Here is a 21,374-nt window from a genome sequence, read left to right as displayed (position 1 = left end):
ACAACCCCAAACTGAGGTGTGATTTGAGAGAGATCAATTTTTGGTGTCGTTGCCGGGGAGCATAAAAACGGATTTAGCTATATATTTGATTTTGTGTGTGAATTATCTCCTTTTCCTTCAGCGTTACTAATCTTTTTGGTAAATCAATTATAGGTGAAACAATGGATCTCAACAATAATGATCATCTCGGAAACATGCCTTTAGGGCATTTCCCACTTCTCTTCCTTGATTAGATGTTTGATAGTTGGTCGGTCGTGCTTTCTATTGTTTCCTTGATGGATATTTCGGCTACAATCAAATTGTTATTACTCCGGAGGACTAAGAGAAAACTACTTTCACATGTCACTATGGTACTTTCGCATTCTCGTGGATGCCATTTGGGTTGTGTAATGCACCGACGACTTTTCAACGGTGTATGATGGCTATCTTCACCGACATGGTGGATGATTTTCTTGAGGTCTTCATGGATGATTTTTCTGTGGTTGGTAATTCCTTTAATGATTGCTTGACAAACTTGGATAAGGTCTTGGCAAGATGTGAGGAGACAAACTTGGTGCTCAATTGGGAGAAGTATCGCTTTATGGTCGAGGAAGACATTGTCTTTGGCCACAAAATTTCAAAGAATGGTATTGAGGTCGACAAGGCTAAAATAGAGGTGATTTCTAAACTCCCACCCCTACATCCGTAAAGGGAGTGAGGAGCTTCCTGGGTCATGCGGGGTTCTATCTTCGTTTCATCAAGGATTTTTCTAAAGTGGTGAATATCTTATGTAAGCTTTTGGAGAAGGATGCCAAATTCGATTTCAACGAGGATTGCATGAAGGCATGTGAATTGCTCAAGTTCAAATTGACTACTACTCTTATTATCACCTCACCGGATTGGAGCTTGCCTTTTGAGCTCATGTGTGACGCAAGTGATGTGGCGGTCGGAGCAATTTTGGGGCAACGTATCAATAAAATCTTTCATCCGGTCTACTATGCTAGTAAGACCATGAATGATGCCCAAGTCAATTATACAACGACTCAATATTGCCTTCACTGCAAACTTCTTGGACACAATATGCATGCATGCTCTGTCAGAATTAAAGAAGAAGAAAAAAGACAATACCAAATCTGATACTATAAAGGAGGAACAACAACATCAAGACTAAAAGGAACCACAAAATCACCCGCAACAACAATACAATCAACAAACCCAAGTTCCACAAATTCAGCAAAATATCAATAGTACCACAGTTCACACAGAAGGAAACAACCAACTAAGGGAGGAACACCAAATTGCACTACAAACAACTAACAATCTATTGCAAGCAGGGCCCAGCTCTTCAACAGATGAATGGCAAACTCAAAAGAAAAAAACACTTCAAGGGACAAAACAACAAAAAAAAACAGGCTCAAAATCCATACCAAAAGCAAGTAGCACGAGCACAAAATCCTGATACTACCAAAAACAATGTTGCAATTATCAAGCAAGGCTCTACAAACATCCAACAATCAACTGGAGCTATGAAAGGGCAAAAAACAATACTTTCTACTCAGGAAGGTACTGGAGGAAAGGGGGATTGTCAGGAGAAACCTGTAGGCCTAATAAATGGGGATCCAAAAAGGGATAGGATTCCTCTTTTTTTGAATGAGTGTGCCTTTGCTCCATCGACTGACCATATGATGACCCAATTATCCTCGGATACCAGTAATCAACTACACCAAGTTCATGAAGAAGACAATATTGATATTAGTAGTGCTGAAGAAGAACAGTCAGATGTTGTGGTAAGAATGCTCAAAGGTAAAGGCAAAGTAGTGTCAGACTTCCCTATTCAAGATGCTACACCCAAGAATAATCCCAGCTAGAGGAAAAGAAGAGCTATGAGAAGGCAAGCAAGCAAAACAGTTATAGTAGGAACTAATGAATAATCTGAAGAACACACTAATCCACACAGTACAATGATCCAGTAGAAATGGATTCCTGGATATAGTATGGATGATTTTGGCAGTGTTATTAAAGTCAGGGAGGTTGCTAATCAGGATGAATATCCTCTGTTACAACCGTTATTAACTGATGAAAGAGGACACAGTTCTGACCTTGACAAACCACTTGATGATCCTGCAAAGCCACCAGATCCTCAAAAAGCTCCAACTGCAGTAGAACAATCAGGCCCTACAACAACCAATGTGGCAAGTGAATCTAACCTTCTTCTTCATAGTGCACTTACTGGTTCTAGCTCTCATATACCTCAAGATGAGGATGAATATAGACCTATCCAATCAGAAGATGAAAACTAGGATGTTTCTAATGATGAGCCTGTTAGGGATGAAGAAATTGATACAAACAATCACTATGACCCCCTTATTAAAACTGTCAATGCCTCCTTTGAACATGAGGAAATCATTATGAACCAAAATCTTTCTCCCGGGCAAAGGTCCTCACCTGGAGTCATTAGAAGCAAAGCTGTTATTACCAACAGCAAACCATCTAAGTCTAAAACCATACCCATCCTCCAATGATTAGTACAATCATTTGGAATGCAAGAGGCATCAGGACCTCAGGAGCTATTGAAAGGCTCAAACTTCTGAAAAAACTGCATAACCTTTCTTTCATTACTGTGCTTGAACCTTTTCTTGATACAAATCACCTTATCTACTTTAGACTCCAATTATCTATGCACCATGCAGCCTCCAACATTAATAACAAAATCTGGATTTTTTGGGATAATGAATTTACTAGGCAAGTTTTAGATCAAGATGAGCAACAACTTACTATTGAACTAAAACATGTAGAAGCTGCAAAAACTTTTCACTTGACCATCATCTATGCCAAATGTAAAACTGCAATGAGAATACTACTTTGGGAAACACTGAGATTAAAATCTACAATGTGCACTATGCCTTGGTGTATTATTGGATATTTTAATGTTATTTCTTCTACTGAGGAGAAAATTGGAGGAGTACCATATCAAATGAGCGAAAGTCTGGACTTCCTGAGTATGATGGAGGATTGTGAACTTGTTGGCCTTGGCTTCTATGGTCCAAGATACACTTGGTCAAATGGAAAAGGACCAGGTTCTATTGTGTGGAAGAGATTGGACAGAGGCCTTGCCAATGACAACTGGCTGGTTTCTTTCCCTACTACTACTATCAGTCATCTTGCAGCTGCTAGTTCTGACCACTCACTATTGCTTATGGAGATTCATGGACAATATGACCAAGCCAAGAAATACTTCAGATTTCTCGACAATTGGACAGAAAATGACAGCTTTCTATCTTTAGTACAGAATGTGTGGAACAAACGTGTGGAAGGGAATGCAATGTGGGTGTTTCATCAAAAGCTCAAAGCCCTTTCTCAAGCCCTGAGAAAATGGTCCAGAATTCAATATGGGAATATTTTCCAAAAACCAAAAGAGTATGAATAAAAGGTCAAAGAAGCTGAGGAGAAGTGGGCTGCTACTAATGATCAAGGCTCAGTATGTTTCATACCTCAAGGTAGATGAGGCAGTTCTGAAATAAAAAAATACAAATGCAATGGTTCAAAGATGAAGATGCCAATTCTAAATACTTTCATAGTTTAATCAGAGGCAGAAGAAGAAGGCTTTGCATTCACAAAATTAAAGATGAATATGGAAATTGGATCCAAGGTGATGTTTCTTGTAAGCACTTTGAGAATATGTTCACTGAAACAAGTGGAATTGTCAGAGAGGATTTAGTATCTTGCATTCCTTCATTGATCAATGCTGAAGATAATGTTGAACTCACCAAAGATCCACCCATGCAAGAACTCAAACAAGTGGTCTTTTCTATGGATCCTAACAGTGTTGTTGGCCTAGATAGTATGAATGGCACTTTCTTCCAATTTTGTTGGGATGTCATCAAGATTGATCTGCTTAATGTAGTCCTAGCTTTCTACAAAGGTTCCAACATGCCCAGATACTTCACCCATGCTTGCTTGGTCATACTGCCTAAAGTTGAATTCCCCAACTCTTTTACTGAATTCAGACCTATAAGCCTCAGTAATTTCATCAACAAAGTCATCTCAAAGATCATCTGCACAAGACTAGCTCCAATTTTGCTAAGAACAATTTCCCCAAACCAAACTGGTTTTGTCAGAGGAAGGAGTATATCTGAAAACATCATGCTTGCATAAGAAATAGTTCAGGGCATTAAGAAACCAAATACTGGGGCTAATGTAGTGATCAAGCTTGATATGGCTAAGGCATATGATAGGGTCTCATGGAGTTTTATCTGTATTATGCTCAGAAGGATGGAATTCAATAAAATATTCATAAACATGATTTGGAGGACAATGTCGAACAATTGGTACTCTGTCATTGTAAATGGTGCTAGACATGGTTTCTTTAAGTCTACCAGAGGTTTTAAATAAGGTGATCTACTTGCACCAACACTTTTTATTATTGGGGCAGAATTATTATCAAGATTGCTTAACAAACTCAATGATGACCAATTCTTTAATGGTTTCTACATGGACATAAAAGGCCCACAAATCAATCATCTAACAGGTGATGTGATCATTTTCACTTCAGGTACCAAAATTTCATTGTAAAAAATTATGGGCATTCTTGCTGGATATGAAAATACTTCTGGCCAAATGATCAACAAAAACAAGAGTCACTTTATGGTTACTTTATGTGTGTTCCACTACAATGTGTCAAGGATTAAGCAAATCACTGGATTCACAAGAAAGGAATCACCTATCACATATCTAAGCTGCCCTCTCTATATTGGAAGGAAAAGAATTGTTTACTTCAATGGCTTAATCTCTAAGGTCATTAATAGAATTAGAGGCTCGCATGTCAAGCTTTTTTCCATGGTGGTAAGGTCACATTGATCAAACATGTTCTTCAGTCATTACCCATACACCTCCTGTCAGTTGTTTCCCCTCCCAAAATAGTTATGAAGCAAATAAAGAAGATGACTGCAAACTTCTTATGGGGTGTCGAGAAGGATAAAAATAAATACCACTAGGCCTCTTGGAGAAAACTGACTTACCCTCAAAATGAAGGGGGGATTGGTATCAGATCTACAGAGGATGTATGCACAACAATGGAATTCAAACAATGGTGGACCTTTAGGATAAAACAGTTCTTATAGAGCAGCTTCCTTTTGGCCAAATATTGCAAGAGATCACATCCTATTTCTAAGAAATGGGACACTGGTCAGTCCCAAGCCTGGAAAAAAAATGATGATCAACAAAAAGAAAGTTGAGATTCACATACATTGGAGACTTCAGTCAGGTAATGCTAGTTTTTGGTGAGATAACTGGCTAGGAACAGGTCCATTGGCAAATCATAGACATCAAGATGGTAGACCTAGTAACATCAGTGTTGCACATTTTTGGGATAATGATCAATGGAACCTACAGAAACTTAATGCAACAACACGTGCACATAAAATCACAGATATTCTGCAGACACCAATATATTTCAGACCATAGACCCTTAATAAGCCTATATGAACTCCAAACACATAAGGAAACTTCACTTGTGCATCTTCTTGGGAGGTGATTAGGAAAAAGAAACAAATATTGCTCTCTAACAAGATGACTTGGCATAAGAAGATCCCCTTCAAATGATCCTTTTGTGTATGGAGAGTCATTAGAAATAAGTTACCAACTAATGATAGAGTACTTACTTTGGGCACCCCACTGTCACAAGATGTGTTTGTTGCACTATAAATAATTCAGAAATAGTTGACCATATTTTCTCCAGAGGTCACTTTGCAAGACACGTATGGAAAACATATTCAGGCATTGTTGGATTCAAACTGGAGGAGATTTCACTCAAGCTCCTTATGATGAAATGGTGGCTACAAAAGAGCAAGAATATAGCGCAGAAACTTCTTTTGGAGACCCTGCCTATCATCATTTGTTGGAATTTATGAAAGAATAGGTGTAATGCAAAGTATGGCAACAAATCTTCCTCCATGAATAGAGTTTTGTTCTCCATCAACTCAGATATTCATCTATTGCCCACATCCAACTATCCAATGATTAATTGGCCTATCAACTGGATTGAATTATTTACCTTAACATAGGAGATTCAGCACATCACCATTACCAAACAGGTAATATGGCATAAACCTACAGAAGGTTTTGTGAAAATAAATAGTGATGGTAGTGCTCTTACAAATCCCGGGAGTATAGGAGTAGGGGTTATAGTTAGAGACTCACAAGATGGCTCCATTCATGCAATAGCTGCTCCTTTGGGGATTGGCACCAACAACCAGGCAGAAATTGAAGCTGCGCTTATTGGAATCAAATGGTGTTTGGAGAATGGCTTCTCAAACATTCATTTTGAAGGTGACTTTTTTATATTTATTCAATGGCTCAGACAAAGCTCTGAGCCACCTTGGAATCTGACCATGAAAATACAGGATCTCAAAGACTTATGTAGGCAGTGCAATGATATCATCTTCACCCATGTGTATATGGAAGCCAACTTCCCAGCTGATTCTCTATCCAAGCTCAGCCATAACTTGCCACATATAACACATTTCCAACACTTACCAGAACTACCACCACACATCAAAGCCTAGATACAGCTCGATCAGAACAACACACCTGCCTTCAGATACAAAAAAACCAACATGATCCAATTCTCAACTAACAGACCTCCCACTTATACTCCTTAAACACAAAAATGATCAATATGACAAAGGACGTGCCTATCACGTCCAAACACCACTGGTTTGCTAACAGGTTTATCTTTGTTGCAGGTACTTTGGATTAGTCAAGTCTATTGCTGCAGTTGCAATGTGTGGTATTAGCATTTTCAATGCTCATTCTATTGCAATTGTATCAATTTATTGGACACCCCTCCCCCTTTTGTTCATGATTTCTGGGCTGATAAAATACAGCCTCAAAGGAGCAGCAAGGTGCAGAATGCAGCTCACAAGTTCACAACACCCATCAACTCAACTACAGATAAATGTCACATATGCAGACTCTCAACAGGAAACTCTTAGGGGCGCAAACCTAACTATCTTGCACAGGTTCTTCAATCTACTCTCAGCAGCAGAAGCACACTCACTGCACAAGCATTTCCAGGAGCCAGAAGCATCCATTTCAACATGCAAGATTCAAGACATATTGGAAGATGAAAGCACCATAATGCTAACTTTTGTTTTTGTCAAAAAACCAAACAGAAGCAACACTTATGCCCACTTACATGGGCCTCTTGTTAGCTATCTTCAATTTAACTTTGTTTGACCTCAATGCCAAACCAAAGTTGAAGAAAGCTCATATCATGATCAACTGTTTTTTATCATACCCATTAGGAATTTTACAGCTTTACTAGAAGTAGAGCCTATTGTACTTGGAGGATGTCCAAATAATCTGTCCAGTACAATCAGGATCACTTGTGTTTTTTAGTATAAGTAAACCTTGGTTAGACACACCTTGTTTCTGTATGCTCAAATATTTATCACTATCATTGGATAGACAATTGGTACCTCATCATAGGTCAAATACACATAGTTGTGTAGGGTCATTTGGTTATAATGTTTGGATGACTAAGTGTACACTCATCTTAATTTGGGAGATAAGGTTTATGTCCTCCTCCATTGTTGTACTTTACTTTACATTTATGAAAATTAAGGTTGAAAAAAAAATAATCAAGTCCAAGTTCAAGCAATCAAGTTCAAGCTCAAGAACGAAGAACAAATCAAGTTCAAGCTTAAGAACGGAGAACAAATCAAGATCAAACTCAAATGCCCTTGAATTATTATTGGAAAAGTGAAATCAGAGGAACCATAGAGATTGTAACACTCAAATAATTGAAATAAAATACTACGATTGTTGCAATATATTTCGGTCTTGATTTTATTTTCTCGACGCAAATTTATTGTCTACAATATTATTTTAAATATATTATAATATTTATATGATTATAAAAAAATTTTATTAAAAAAATATAAAGAATAATTTGCAAATAATGAAATGGGAGTAGTATTATTTACGGCAAGTAATGAAATCGTAGTAAAAAGTTGGGGACTATAATGCCATATATCCAAAAGCAACATCGACAAACAGAGTTTGTGACCATCAGATCTTTACGCTTTGTCATTATTATTATTATTATATTATTATTTTATATTTTATTTTATTATTTTTTCCCAATTAGATCTTTACGCTGCGATCTCTACTTCTCGGCTCTACCCATCGGGCCTCCGCCGGGACGATTTTCCTTCGACGGCGTCACACGAACAGGTCACCGGAAAACAGCCATTGTCTTATAGGTTTGGGACAAACAGAAAGTTTTGGCAGTTGAGGAAAAGAGAAACAAATCAGGGCGAATTTGCTAAGGTGGAGAAGGCAAACGAGAAAAGGAGGATTTGGAAGAGGAAAAGGAAGAGATGAAGGGTGGAATAGGAGGCGCTCTTCCGGCTAAGAGGCGATGGAAAGGTTTCGTAATTGCGGTTTTGGGCCTCGTTTTGCTGTCATTGCTCGTGCCTCTCGTCTTTCTGCTTGGCCTCCATAACGGTTTCCACTCTTCAGGTAACTACTTGTTTGCTCCGCATTGTCTTTTTGAATGGCAATTACTTCTTTTGCTCCTTGCAAATTGGATCTGTGATTGTTGTTTTGAACCTGCTCTTTTATTAATCCAAATTTATAGTGCAATTTAATCCTTTTCCACTTTAATATGGAAGGAAGAATATTCAAGTTTATAAACTCAGCCAATAGCTTTTTCAGTAGCTTTTATTTTGCTTCCCAGATTGAAGAATGGTTCCTGATCCCAGTGGCTGAGCCAGGAATTTATGCAAGGGGATTAGAAAAAAAAAGATATTAGAACGTCACACTTGGAATTTGAACCTATGACCTAAAATAATATTCGAACCACCTTTACCACTATACTAGAATCTTCCTTATGTCAAGGGGATTCAACAGTTTATATATAACCAAAAAAACTCGTTTTTGCCTTATTTGCACAGTATAATTTTCGGAAGAACGGGAAATCCCTCGGCTCTACACAGCTCCGCCTGCTGATCACCCAGAAACCTGCTGAAAAGAGGATGCCAATATATAAAGAGAAAGAAAAAGAAGAGAGATAACAAAAGAGTAACAAACCGTGCTTTTGTCATGTCATTAGGATAAACCTTTGCTCTTTTTAAGATAGAGATGAGGAAGACATATCCTCATGTAGTTTTTAAGTTCTAGCCATTTTTGAAAAGTATTTTTTCTAACTTGATCTAGCATTTATTTTTTGCAGGATTGACAACAGCACAACAAAGTTCAACCTCAGTAAGTATACCTGCAGCATTTTGATGATATTGATATTTAATAACTACTCATTGATCTCTTAAACTTTTTGGGAACTCCTGATATATCAGAATGGAGTTAGAGTCTACAGTCGACATAGTACTGCTAAGAATGGGAATCAGTCGGAGGTAATTTCTTCTCCATAAGCAATTTGAGCTGTCCTTTATCATTGGCCCCTTTGTAAATTTTAGCGAGTAGAAGAAGTGGACGTATCTTAATTTTCGATGCTAGATCTCTACTAGGCAACATATTTCTGTTCATCATTGCATTCTTGTTTTTCACACAGAGAAAGAGGTGATCATGATGTATCTTACAGTTTTTGGTATCTTGTTGCAGGGTGATGAATCAAGACACATGGATGACCTAATGAGAAGATTGGAACCAACTTTTTCCAAGGTTTTTTAAAATCATTATTTTTTGCTACTTGTTAAGAGTTTAAGTTTTGCGATCTAAATGGACTGTTACTGAGTAGGTGAATAGCTATAATGGGTGCTTTACCTTAAAAGTGGACAGTGAAGCTTACTAGCCGGTCTTTTCTTGAAAGTTTTCCTTAAATTTGGTTTTAGTTGTGAATAGCTTAGCATAATTTATGATGTGTGTTATTACAAATTTTTTTTTTTTGTTAGTGGTGTGCCCTTGCATTCCTTTTTAAATTCAAAAAGGGGCTGAGATGAGGGGATCCTTCATCCTCATATTTGTTAGTCTTATTGGCTGCTGTTTTGTCTATGAACAAGATTTGGTGTTGCAACTCTATAGTATTTAGACCTGGAAAAATCTCTGTGATGTATGTAAATTGAAGAGCAAATAGAGAAAGATAGGATACTGGATGTGTTGAAGCAAAAGAAGCAATAATCAAATCTCAAACCATGATGTTCCAAATATCCGTTGTTACCTCAAAAGATAAGTCATTTAATGGTCACGCGAACAAAGTGCTGTAATCATTAACTTAATAAAGTAGAGGCGTAAGTTGAGGCTTTCCAAGAATCTGAGGGAAAGTGGGAAACAGAAGGAATGTTATCAACAATATACAATATGATCTGATTGTTTCTCTACCTTTTTTTGGTGTTCAAGAGTGAAAAGAAATGAGTTAGGTTTTAGGATCTGTAGAGATAGGACTGCATAGTCTTGAGCTAATCCTTGTTGTATATTATACATGATATATGTTATTAAACCTTTTAATGGTTGCATTGTGATTTTTTATTTTCTTATTTCTCCAATTTTCCTCATTATTACAAAAACTTGAGACTGATAATACCAAAGTTCATGTTTTGTCATTTGGTTCTATATTGCATCGGAACTATAACTATCATACTAATGTGTTCGAAGCGAACATGATGTAAAAATTGTTCCTGCCACTATTTCTGTATTTTTTTTAATTATATATAGTTTGCTGCTTGCATGTAGTACTAAATCTAGAGCTAAAATTCACTGAGAGAAGTAGAAAAGCTGCTGATGAAAAACTTGTGTGCTTTTCAAATGTAAGAGTCTAGACAATCATCCCAGATAATTTTACAATCAAACTAAAAGAAATTTAAAACTTTTTCTTTTCTCAGATAGGTACTTTACTAAAAAGAATTTGTCAAAGACCAACAAAGACGCAATTTCCACGAATGCCGCTTTAAGTTAAGTTTAAGTTCTATACACTGGCTGACAATGTAAAAAACATTTACACAATTAGGTTACTTATAAGGTAATTACAACTAAATCTCTATGATAAACATTACTCCTTCCGTCCAAAAATAACGGCATTATTCCCTTATTACTCCATTCCAAGAAAAGGGATACATTTTTAAATTTGGAAACAATTTAGCTTAAACTTCTATTGTATCCTTATCGACACGATTTTATAACCACACAAATGTTATGGCATGTTTAAGACCACAAGTTTCAAAAGTCTTATAGCCAGATAAATGTTATCATATTTATGACCAGAAGTTTTAAAAGTTTTACTTTCTTTCTTTCTTAAACTCTGTCAAATAATGCCATTGGAGGGAGTAATAGGTAACCTGGTAAAAATAGTAACTAACCTGCTATCACAGGTTAAAATCTATAGATATTATAAAAAATTCTTTACATTGTCAGTGTAGGTAATTTAGATCCTTTTAAGTATCATAGTACTACTATTTGGAGTTTATGATTTTATTTGCCTTATAAACAAGCTTTTGTGAAAAAATTACCGAGTTATATTTTTATCTAAGTTTATATTCGTACCAGCACAAGTTTAACAATAGTAATTGTATGTGAACATAATGCATTGAGCGAAAAGTTCATGTTTGGGGGGATGCACCTAAGTGCTACTAAAAATAGGTACTAATCTAATTAAAAAGCATGCAACATTTCATGAATATACATTTGTACACTATCATTACTGTTAATCAGCAGTTGCTCATGTGGGTCTTCTTACTCTTATCTTTTGGTGTAGATGTTTGATCTTGCTTGTCTCCCATTTTGCTTTCTTCTTCTACTACGAACTCTTCACTTAGAAGTTCTAAGATTCTAATTTGACCGTGCTATCAGATGGGGAAGGAAAAAGAAAGTGAAGCTTTATGCTTTATCAAAAGAAAAGAAAGAAAGAAAGAAAGAAGTAGAACCTTTATGTTGAAAAATGTCTATTATGAAGAAGCTTGAGACATATAGACTACCTTAGTTGTTCAATGTTAAAAGCTACCGTTGCTTGTCTCAATAATTTCAGCTTTCTATCATTTATGGTTTTAATCTTGGAACAAATTGCATCTTATAGTTAAATGGGTTTATAAAATTTGCTTGAAAGTCCTCTAAGCTTCCATGTTCATTTTGTGTATAAGTTGTTTGATTCATTTTCTTCAATATCTTTCTCAGGATATTAGGGAAAATTTTGTTGGGGAAGCGGAGAACAAGACTGCTGGTAGGACATATCCAACTTAATTATCTGAAGAGGAATATATATCTCACTCTATAATGTGTGATTATATTTTTTTTTTTTACAATGGTAACATTATACAAACAAGTATTCTTTTTATAGGTATAGACAAATTTTCTATGAATGTGTACATTAATGTAGAGATTGGTGTTTAGCCTTTTCTTTGAATGTGATCTTGCCTCTTTCCTTCTTAGTAGATGGAGCTTATGTAACCTCTGGCTCTAGATATATTTGGATTTTTAAGCTATTCATCTTTGCAATATTATTCTTTCAGGCTCTCCTTTGTTGGATGGGTTGCCCAAAGAACGCTCAAGAGCAAATGTATGTGGTTCCACAACCTTATGTTTTTACATGTTCTCATCATAAAAATGAGTCTTTACATGTTGGTATTCTAATTCTTTTGTCTCCTTCTGATACAATAATAAGTACTAACCTTACGTGTAGCAGAGCACAGGTGTTGCTGCTGTGCATGCTGCCACTGAGAATATCAAAGGCATTGACGGCTCTCCTATGTTGGATGGGTTGCCCAAAGAACGCTCAAGAGCAAATGTATGTGGTTCCGCAACCTTATGTTTTTACATGTTCTCATCCTAAAAATGAGTCTTTACATGTTGGTATTCTAATTCTTTTGTCTCCTTCTGATACAATAATTAGTATTAACCTTACGTGTAGCAGAGCACAAGTGTTGCTACTACGCATGCTGCCACTGAGAATATCAAAGGCATTGACGAGGGTGAGAAATTATGTGAGCTAAAATTTGGGAGCTATTGTTTATGGCGTCACAATCATAAGGAAAAAGTGAATGATCTCACTGTGAGAAAGATGAAAGACTTGTTATATGTGGCCCGGGCTTATTATCCTAGCATTGCGAAGCTTCCGGCTCTTGACAAGCTTTCACATGAAATGAAGCAAAACATTCAAGAGTTTGAGCGGGTGCTCAGTGTAACTACGATAGACAAAGATCTTCCCCCTCTGTATGTGAAAATATTTTCCTTGCAACTATGCAACAGAAAATGATTTAGCTTATCTTTTTTCTTAATCATCAAGTAATGTCAAAATATTTGATCTTATCTTTTTGTGATTAAGAATGAGCAGGTGTAGCTTGCTTTTTATATGTTTTGAGAACGATCTTGACTTTGTGGTTGGTTAATGCTGTCTAAATCTTACTCCTTCATGAAACTTAGATGTAACCCCAGGAGCAAACTGTTTGATACTAGTTGCAGAATTCACATTCCTCTATCCACTACTCAGGCTTGATTGGCTCCTTTCCCTTCTCCTATCTTTCTCCCTGTCTCTCTTTTCTCTTAGTGCTGGTGACTGAAAAATATTATTGGGAATTTGGTTAACTGTCTTGTCAAATAAGAAGTCCTAGCAAATTAAAACTTTTTAAAGAACATCCACCCTCATCCTGAAATCTGATAATGGTAACAGAAGAAGCTTCCAATCATTGACCTGTTGCTATTCCTCTTTGAATCAACTTACTTTTAATCTGGTTTAGCTCCAACTCCAGTAGTTGAGCTTTGTCTCTAATCTGCCTTTTAGTCTAATTACTTTTTGTTGCATTTGTTTGTTCGCTTTTGTCAGGCTTAAAAATATTTCAACTACGTGTTTCTTGTCTTCCACTTATTCTTTTGCGTGTAGGTAGAAGGAATCCTTAAAGTCGTCTTTCGAGTATATTCTATGATTAAATTTTATGAAAACGTTTTACGGAAATTTATGCTTTTGCTTGTTCACCAGGATTGATCAGAAGCTAACTAAGATGGAAGCTGTAATTGCTCAAGCAAAGGCATGCCGTGTAGATTGTAGTAATGTAGACAAGAAATTCAGACAGCTAGTTGATCTAACTGAAGATGAAGCTACTTTCCATATGAGACAGAGTGCCTTCCTCTACCAACTAGCAGTTCAAACCATGCCCAAGAGTCATCATTGCTTGTCAATGCGACTAACTGTAGAGTATTTTAGAGACCCTTCACCTGATATCGACCAGTCATTGGCAGAGAGACATTTGAATCCAGATCTTCACCACTTTGTTATATTCTCCAACAATGTGCTGGCATCATCTGCCGTAATTAACTCCACTGTAATGCATGCTAAAGTATGGTTTTTGTATTCTCTCTTCAACTGCAAAAAGTTTCTGTTGTTAATACCTCTATTAGTTTTTCTGATTGTGTTTTCTTCTGTGTGCAGGAAAGTGAGAGTCAAGTATTTCATGTGGTAACAGATAGACAGAATTACTTTGCCATGAAGTTATGGTTCTCGAGGAACAAGTATATGGAGGCCACAGTCGAGGTTTTGAATATTGAAGATGTTAAGTTGGACAATAATAAGGCATCAACGCCAATTCATCTTTCCCTGCCTGATGAATACCGTGTCTCTTTCCACAAGGTTGATAGACCATCTACAACAGAATACTTATCTGTTTTTTCGCATTCCCATTATCTTCTTCCCCAGATATTCCATAGTTTGAAGAAAGTAGTTGTCTTGGATGATGACGTTATTGTGCAAAGAGACTTGTCAGACTTATGGGGCATCGATATGGACGGGAAAGTGAATGGTGCGGTGCAGTCTTGCTCAGTTCGGTTGGCTCAGCTGAGGAAATTTTTTGGTAACAAGAGAGTGGATGAAACATCTTGTGCTTGGATGTCTGGATTAAATGTTGTTGATCTAGTGAGGTGGAGGGAACAAGATATTTCCGGAAGATACCTAAAGCTGGTAAAGGAGGTTAGTGACCTTTATTTTTCGACTTACATTTGTTGGTTTCACCGACTTTGCCTGCAAGATATAAGGCAAAGGCAAGTTAAATTTTGCTTTCTTTCTTTATTTTCTTTTTTTTGGAAGCTATATGGCTTGAGAATTTAGCATTTTTTTTCTATGCATTATTTCTAATGTGAAATAATTCCACAACATGACAAATCAAATTTTTGATAAGTAAAACTGATTTCTATAATACTTGCTCCAAAATGGTCCAAAAATGGTTACTAGAGTGCTTCTCCATATTTCAAGTTTTGGTTGATACCCTTACACAATGTGGTCGTACTCTTACTTCTCAATATCACGTGCACCTATTTACAATAAGAATTTCTAATATACCTATACTGGCAAGGGTTTTAACTACTAGAGATAATGCCTCACATTACTAGAGATAATGCCTCACAGGGTTGTAAAAAGCGAGCGCTTCCTCGCTTAAAGCGAGAAGCGAAGCGAGGCGAGGTATCTGGCGCTTCTGTTAGCTGAAGCGTAGCAGATTTACAAAAGCGCCCGCTTCCCCTGAAAAAGCGATGCGAAGCGTAAGAAGCGAGCGCTTCTCTTTATAACTGGGTTGCCAATGTATTTAATTAAAAAAACTGTCTTTTTTAAAATACCATCGAGCAACAACAATAGAGAAAGAAAGAGGGGACTAGGGTTTAAGTTTTCCACACTTTTCAACTTCAAGATCATCAAGTTTGGTCCCAGGTATGTGATTTCTTCCTCCTCCTCATCCTCCTCCTTCTCCTCCTTCTCCTTCTTCTTCTTCAGCGTCCAAATAGCAGTGAAATGCTGGCGAATTTGTTTTTTCCCTTCCCTTCTTCTTTCTCATTCTTCTCTTCTTCTTCTTCTTCATTTTGTTGCACTGTTTCAGTGATAAAAAGATTGAAATGCTGCCCATTTTTTCTTACAGTTACATGTGTTGTTTATGCAGTATTTATTTTAATTTTTTTTTAAAATTCCGCTTCACTTCAAAAAAGCAAGGGCTTGAAGGGAGGCGGCGGGTTGGCTCTAAGTTTACTTGGGTCTTGGGACAAGGCGATACTATTCCCAAATTTCCCGGTTAAGTCTACTCAGTTGGAGTACCTGGGACAAGTTTCAACATGGTTCCAGGTGGCGTCAGGTTTCAAGATCAATCTTAGAAAGTGTGATATTATCGCAGTTGATAAGCTGGTGGGCATCGAGTCGCTGGCACATTGTTAAATTGTAAGGTTGGAGTCCTTCCCACACCTATCTTTTGTTTGCCTCTGGAAGCTTTAAACACGGATCAAGCAACATAGAATCCAATATCCCAAGGGTCGAGAATAGACTTGTAGGGTGGCAGAAAAGATACTTGTCCAAAGATACTTGTCCAAAGGAGGCAAAGACGTGCTCATTAAGAGCATTTTACCGATCATCCCCACATATTTCATGTCCTTGTTTCATGCTCCAGCTAGTGTTATAGAAAAGTTTGAAATGGTTCAACGAAATTTTTATGTGATTCGTCAAATGGGGTAAGAAAGTTTCATGTGGTGCGATCGAAGATTATGACGAGTCATAAGCGCTGGGAGGGCTTGGGAATTAAAGACTTGAGGGCTTTCAAAAAGGCCTTATTAGGGAAATGATTATGGAGATTTGGATGCAACGAACATGCTTTTTGGAGAGAGAGGTGATAGTGGAAAAAATGGGGTTATAGAAGGGAATGGAGAACTGAGGATATCAATATGCCTTATGGATAATGATTTTGGAGGAATATTATGAAGGGATTTCGCGACAATGTGCCATTTAGGGAAGGTGAAGGGAGGAGGGTAAGTTTCTGCGGGGCAGAGGCGGTGCAGTAACAACACTTTGAAAACCTCTTCCCCAAAAATTTGAAGAGTCTCGTGTCAAAAAACGCTGACAGTCCAACAAATCCCGAAGGTAGTCGCGGTACAAGATGGTGAAGTTTTCTGGAATTTGAGTTTTAGGAGGAATTTCTAAGATGGGAGGGACTAAGCTTCAGAGCTTGTAGATTTACTTCATAAATAAAGTACTTCATGGAATAGCAACGACGGATAGAGTTGGGGGTGGGGAACAATGGAGTTTTTTCGTCAAGCCTTTTTTTTCTGAACAGGTAAAGTAGGGCTTTTTGTCAAGTCTTTTTATGAGAAGCTTTTGATTAGAAAGGAGGCTTCCTTTCCATATAGCTCAATTTTGGATCCCTCGGATTCCGAGAAAGGTGTGTTCTTTCACTTGGCTAGCAATACCTTGCATGTTGCTTCTGAATTCAAACAAGGCCAGCGTCAAGGCACGACATGCCACACCCTTGTTGTTGCCATGCTATTGCCGATGGCTTTGTTCTGGGTCCTGACAAGAAATGAATGAATTAACTATGATGAGGAAAAATGTTGAACACATTTGTCAATTTGAAAAAAAAGAACAAGATATTTGATTTGAAAGAAATTGTCTAAAATTGGATGTGAGTCGAATCTCAAGAGGAGCAAGTTATAAATATGATTACTTGTTGTGAGTCAGATTTTTAAACTAAGTCCAATTCTAATTTTTTTTTTTTAAAAAAAAATTAACTATACTTGTTGGAATTAAAATCAAACAAGTAGCTAACAAGAATTAATCAAAGTTATAAGACACTAGGGTTGTAGCCCCTAATTAATTTGCTTTAGCTAATGGAAATTACTTACTTTGTCTAATCGCTTGCCTTATTGATTAAGATTCAATTATGATGAACCTATTAAAATCTCCCAATAATAATGAGTGTATCCCAATTAAATTCTACCATAGCTATGGAATGCTTTAAGTTCTACTTGATAAACACCCAAATAAGAATCTAACTATTCTTAGCTCTAGACTCTATTAATTTTGTTATATAATCCTTACAAAACCCAATTCTTTACTAATTGATTCTAATTCAATCCTTCTTCCACATTCCCGAGTAAGAACTGAGATAGATCGGGTTTAATCTAGTGATGGACACCAATAAATTAACAAATTAAGCATGGGATCAATTAAATAATCAAAATCCAAGCAACTATTGGCTAGTAACGAATAACCCATTAACTTGCAAATCATTTGAGTGTACAACCCCCACCTGAGAATTTATCTACTCATGCTAGAAATTGAAGTAAAAACAATTGAAATTAAAGGTAGATAATGCAAACTCTGTCTTGAATCCCTCCAGTAACTTGATGAAAACCTTTCGAAAGTAGCTAAGTAAAACCCTTATAAAGTTTTCCAGCAGTTAAAGTTACTAAAAACCCAGCCAAAATTCTATTCATAGTTGTGTGATTGTGTCTAAATTAATTCCAGAGTTCTCTAAAATAACCCTACCAAAGTAACAACGCAGTCCACGGTTCTAAATAGTGGTCCGTGTTTCTCGAAGACCCTGATGCCCTTTCTGAAGTTCCTGAACTGTGGTCCGCATAATCATTTCGCAGCACCGCAATTTTAGGCCTTTCAGCTGCAGAAAACTTCTTTCTTAGTTCATTTAGCGGTTCACGGTTCACCTTTATTTCCACAAGCCAAACTTTGACCGATGAACCAAAGTAATACAATTTTCTTAAGCTTCAAGGAAGTATGAAATATACCCAAGATGGAATTATATTGACTTCTAATATGCATGTTATTTAATCTTTCTCATTTAATATGAATGTTATATAAGTTGTCACTGAAGTGGGTGAACCATGAGATCCTGGGTTCAAATTCCGATGGAGGCAAAAATACCAGGTGATTTCTTCTTATTTGTCCAAGTTCGTTGGACAAAGTTACCCAGTATCTATGCTGATGGGAGATAGCAGGTATCCTGTGGAATTAGTCGAGGTGCGCACAAGCTAGCCCGGACACCATGGTTATAAGAAAAAAGGAAACAAGGAAACAAGAAAAAGGCAATTTGTATGCTCTTAGACCCCAAAACAGAAAAAGATGGAAAAATTCGAATCACATTCATTTAGTTCTCTCAATATAAATATTCAAGCTTGTTTTCTGTTGCTCTTCATATATGGCCTGCTACCTGCCTGAATAATGAAGTGTGATACTTCGAGTCTCCATTTTTTTTTTGATGTGGAGTAGTTTTTTGGTGTCCAGGGTTTAATCCTTTCCAGCCGCCACAAACTATGGGAAGCATAAAAAGATGGAAAATACAAAACACATTCATTGTTGTTCTCTCAACGTAAATATTCATGATTGTTTTGTGTTGTACCTCGCAAGTGGACTGCCACCCAACTAAATAAAGAATTCACATCCTTTGAACTTTTTTTTCTTTTCATTTTGGAGTTCATGGGTTTACACTTTCAAGCCCCACAAACTATGGGTTTTCAAAGTCTATAACTGCAAACTAACGAAACTCGTCGAGCATTCGTTCAACACACTCAACATCTATGGTTAAGGGGCGGGGGGGTTCATGAGTCACTATGATATCTGTAACTATCGAGACACTGACAGGATTCCTGGTGTGGAATTTTGTGTTAGATTATGTCTATGACTAAACCATTTCTGTAGCCATTTATCTATTTGCTATTCTTATATTGACTTACCTTACCATTACTTTTTTATTTAATTTGCAGATGAATTCAGAAGAGGCTGTTACATTGCGCGCAAGCTTGCTTACCTTTCAAGGTGAAGTTTATGCTCTTGATGATAAGTGGGTATTATCAGGATTGGGTCATAAATATGGAGTGGATATTGAAGCTGTGAAGAATGCGAGAGTACTGCATTTTAATGGTAAAATGAAACCCTGGCTTGAGTTGGGAATCCATGATTATACAGTTTTCTGGCGGAAGTTTGTAGACCCGGAGAATCAGTTTTTAAGCGATTGTAATATTAACTAGTATGGGCTAGTACCTGCATTTGCTGCTGAAGTTTCATGAAGGTAGGGGTGAAGAAGCTTGCACAAGTTTCCTGTTTGTGCTCCTGATTTGAACCGTATCTGAGGTAGGGGGACCGAGTATAATTTGGTGTGGGTATCTCTATTGATTGGTTAATGAAGGAAATGTTTTTTAACCTCAAGGCAACGCTAAGTGATGCAGAATACTTGTCAATGACGGATTGATAGTAAAGGCATGGGCAAGTTTTAATGGGTTAGGCATTCACCTTCATCATGGCGATTTTCTTTTGAAGATGTAAAGGATATAGTGTACGAGGAGATTGCCCGAAATCATCTCTGAAGAGCTGGATATGAACTTTGCCTCCTATGAATCTTGTAAATGCGCATACCTTGGGTTAAATATTAGTTATACTGAAACTGGGTGAGAAGTACTTGGAACCTTGCTTCACCTGTGACGAGCATCTTGGATTCTTCTGTGATATGTGGTGTTGCCACTGAGACATTCTTCTCTGAATTCTATCCTATTAATCCCTGTAGAATTGGGTCTGTTTGAGTACATTTTCTTTATTAGCATTGATCAGGCATCTGAACGTTTTTGAGCTTTGTATTAGCGGCAATTCTGCTAAAATATATTTAGTGTTGTTTGGATAACATTGTTTGCCTTGTAATTTTCCTTTTTGAAAAGCAGCTGGATGTTTGTGCCTTGCGCTTAATAGTTTAAGTTCTATGCAGTGGCCAGCGAGGGTCGCTTAATACGGGATAAGGAGTAAGTCCCATGTTCTTTTAAGTTTTTTTATTTATAAATTAATAAAATAGCATCACGACACAATAAATATAGAAAATATATTAACAAATATTATCAAACTACACATTTTACTTCCCTAAAAGTAAATAACTAATAAATATTATTATTATTTAAAAAAAATACTTCTTCATGAATAAATAATGGCTTTAAAATAATAAAATAATAAAAAGTATGATAATTTTACGGGACAGAAATAAAAGCCATGAAGACCAATTGCAGGTGAAGATATAAAATTCAGACTATCTATTTTTAGATGAAATGTTCAAATGATATTTGCCCTCACAATATTCTCAATTAATACACACACACACACACACACACACACATATATATATATATATAAAATACTATGACTCGTTATTTGAATTATTCTCAATCTTCATATTTCTATTAGATTAATGAACTTTTTCATTCACTTGTTAAAGAATTTTGAAAGTCAACGGTGCTAATTAGAAAATTTGACACATGATTTGTATATGAACTATTTGGCGAATTCCGAGATTGAGTATTAAGCGTATTCAGGACACTGACGCGCTTGAGGCATAAATTTCACAAAACAAAACCCCACACCTGAGCTTCAGAGCATTTTGCAAGTGCCTAACGTGCCCGGGCGAATCTCAGAAAAAGCCTTTTAAGGCACTAACCCAGATAGAGCATAGAAATTTTAAATGGCAAGCTTCAAAAGACATTAGTTACTCTATGGAATTTTTCAAGAACCACTAAATATTTGTGTATGACCACCAATACGTGTGGTGGGATGGTTGCAACTTGCAACCTATTCACCCTTGTGGTGGGTTGGTTGGAACTTATTCACCTTTAATCAGATCTCTCGGGTACAAGCGACCCGGATTAGTCCGATAATGTGC

General features: G+C 36.8%; 2 protein-coding genes across 3 annotated transcripts; both read left to right on the top strand.

Annotated features, from left to right (window-relative positions):
* Positions 1–2,656: 2,656 nt before the first annotated feature.
* LOC104113766 (uncharacterized) lies at positions 2,657–3,406 on the top strand. Its single transcript, XM_009624049.2, has one exon. It carries the CDS (start codon positions 2,657–2,659, stop codon positions 3,404–3,406), a length of 750 nt encoding a protein of 249 aa, XP_009622344.2.
* A 4,641-nt stretch (positions 3,407–8,047) lies between these two features.
* On the top strand, positions 8,048–20,354 carry LOC104113765 (probable galacturonosyltransferase 7). Of its 2 annotated transcripts, none has more exons than XM_009624046.4 (11): positions 8,048–8,502; positions 9,215–9,246; positions 9,336–9,392; positions 9,601–9,660; positions 12,103–12,148; positions 12,438–12,484; positions 12,611–12,712; positions 12,839–13,137; positions 13,901–14,258; positions 14,351–14,884; positions 19,444–20,354. In XM_009624046.4, the coding sequence occupies exons 1-11, from the start codon at positions 8,361–8,363 to the stop codon at positions 19,705–19,707; spliced, it is 1,941 nt and encodes a 646-aa protein (XP_009622341.1). In that variant the 5' UTR covers positions 8,048–8,360; the 3' UTR covers positions 19,708–20,354. The 2 variants fall into 2 exon arrangements, with proteins under 2 accessions (XP_009622341.1, XP_009622340.1); XM_009624045.4 differs by having other exon boundaries at positions 12,608–12,712.
* Positions 20,355–21,374: the final 1,020 nt, after the last annotated feature.

Source organism: Nicotiana tomentosiformis, chromosome 10, assembly GCF_000390325.3.
Source record: "Nicotiana tomentosiformis chromosome 10, ASM39032v3, whole genome shotgun sequence".
NCBI classification, from domain to species: Eukaryota; Viridiplantae; Streptophyta; class Magnoliopsida; order Solanales; family Solanaceae; genus Nicotiana; species Nicotiana tomentosiformis.
This window is presented reverse-complemented; position numbering and strand designations above follow the sequence as displayed.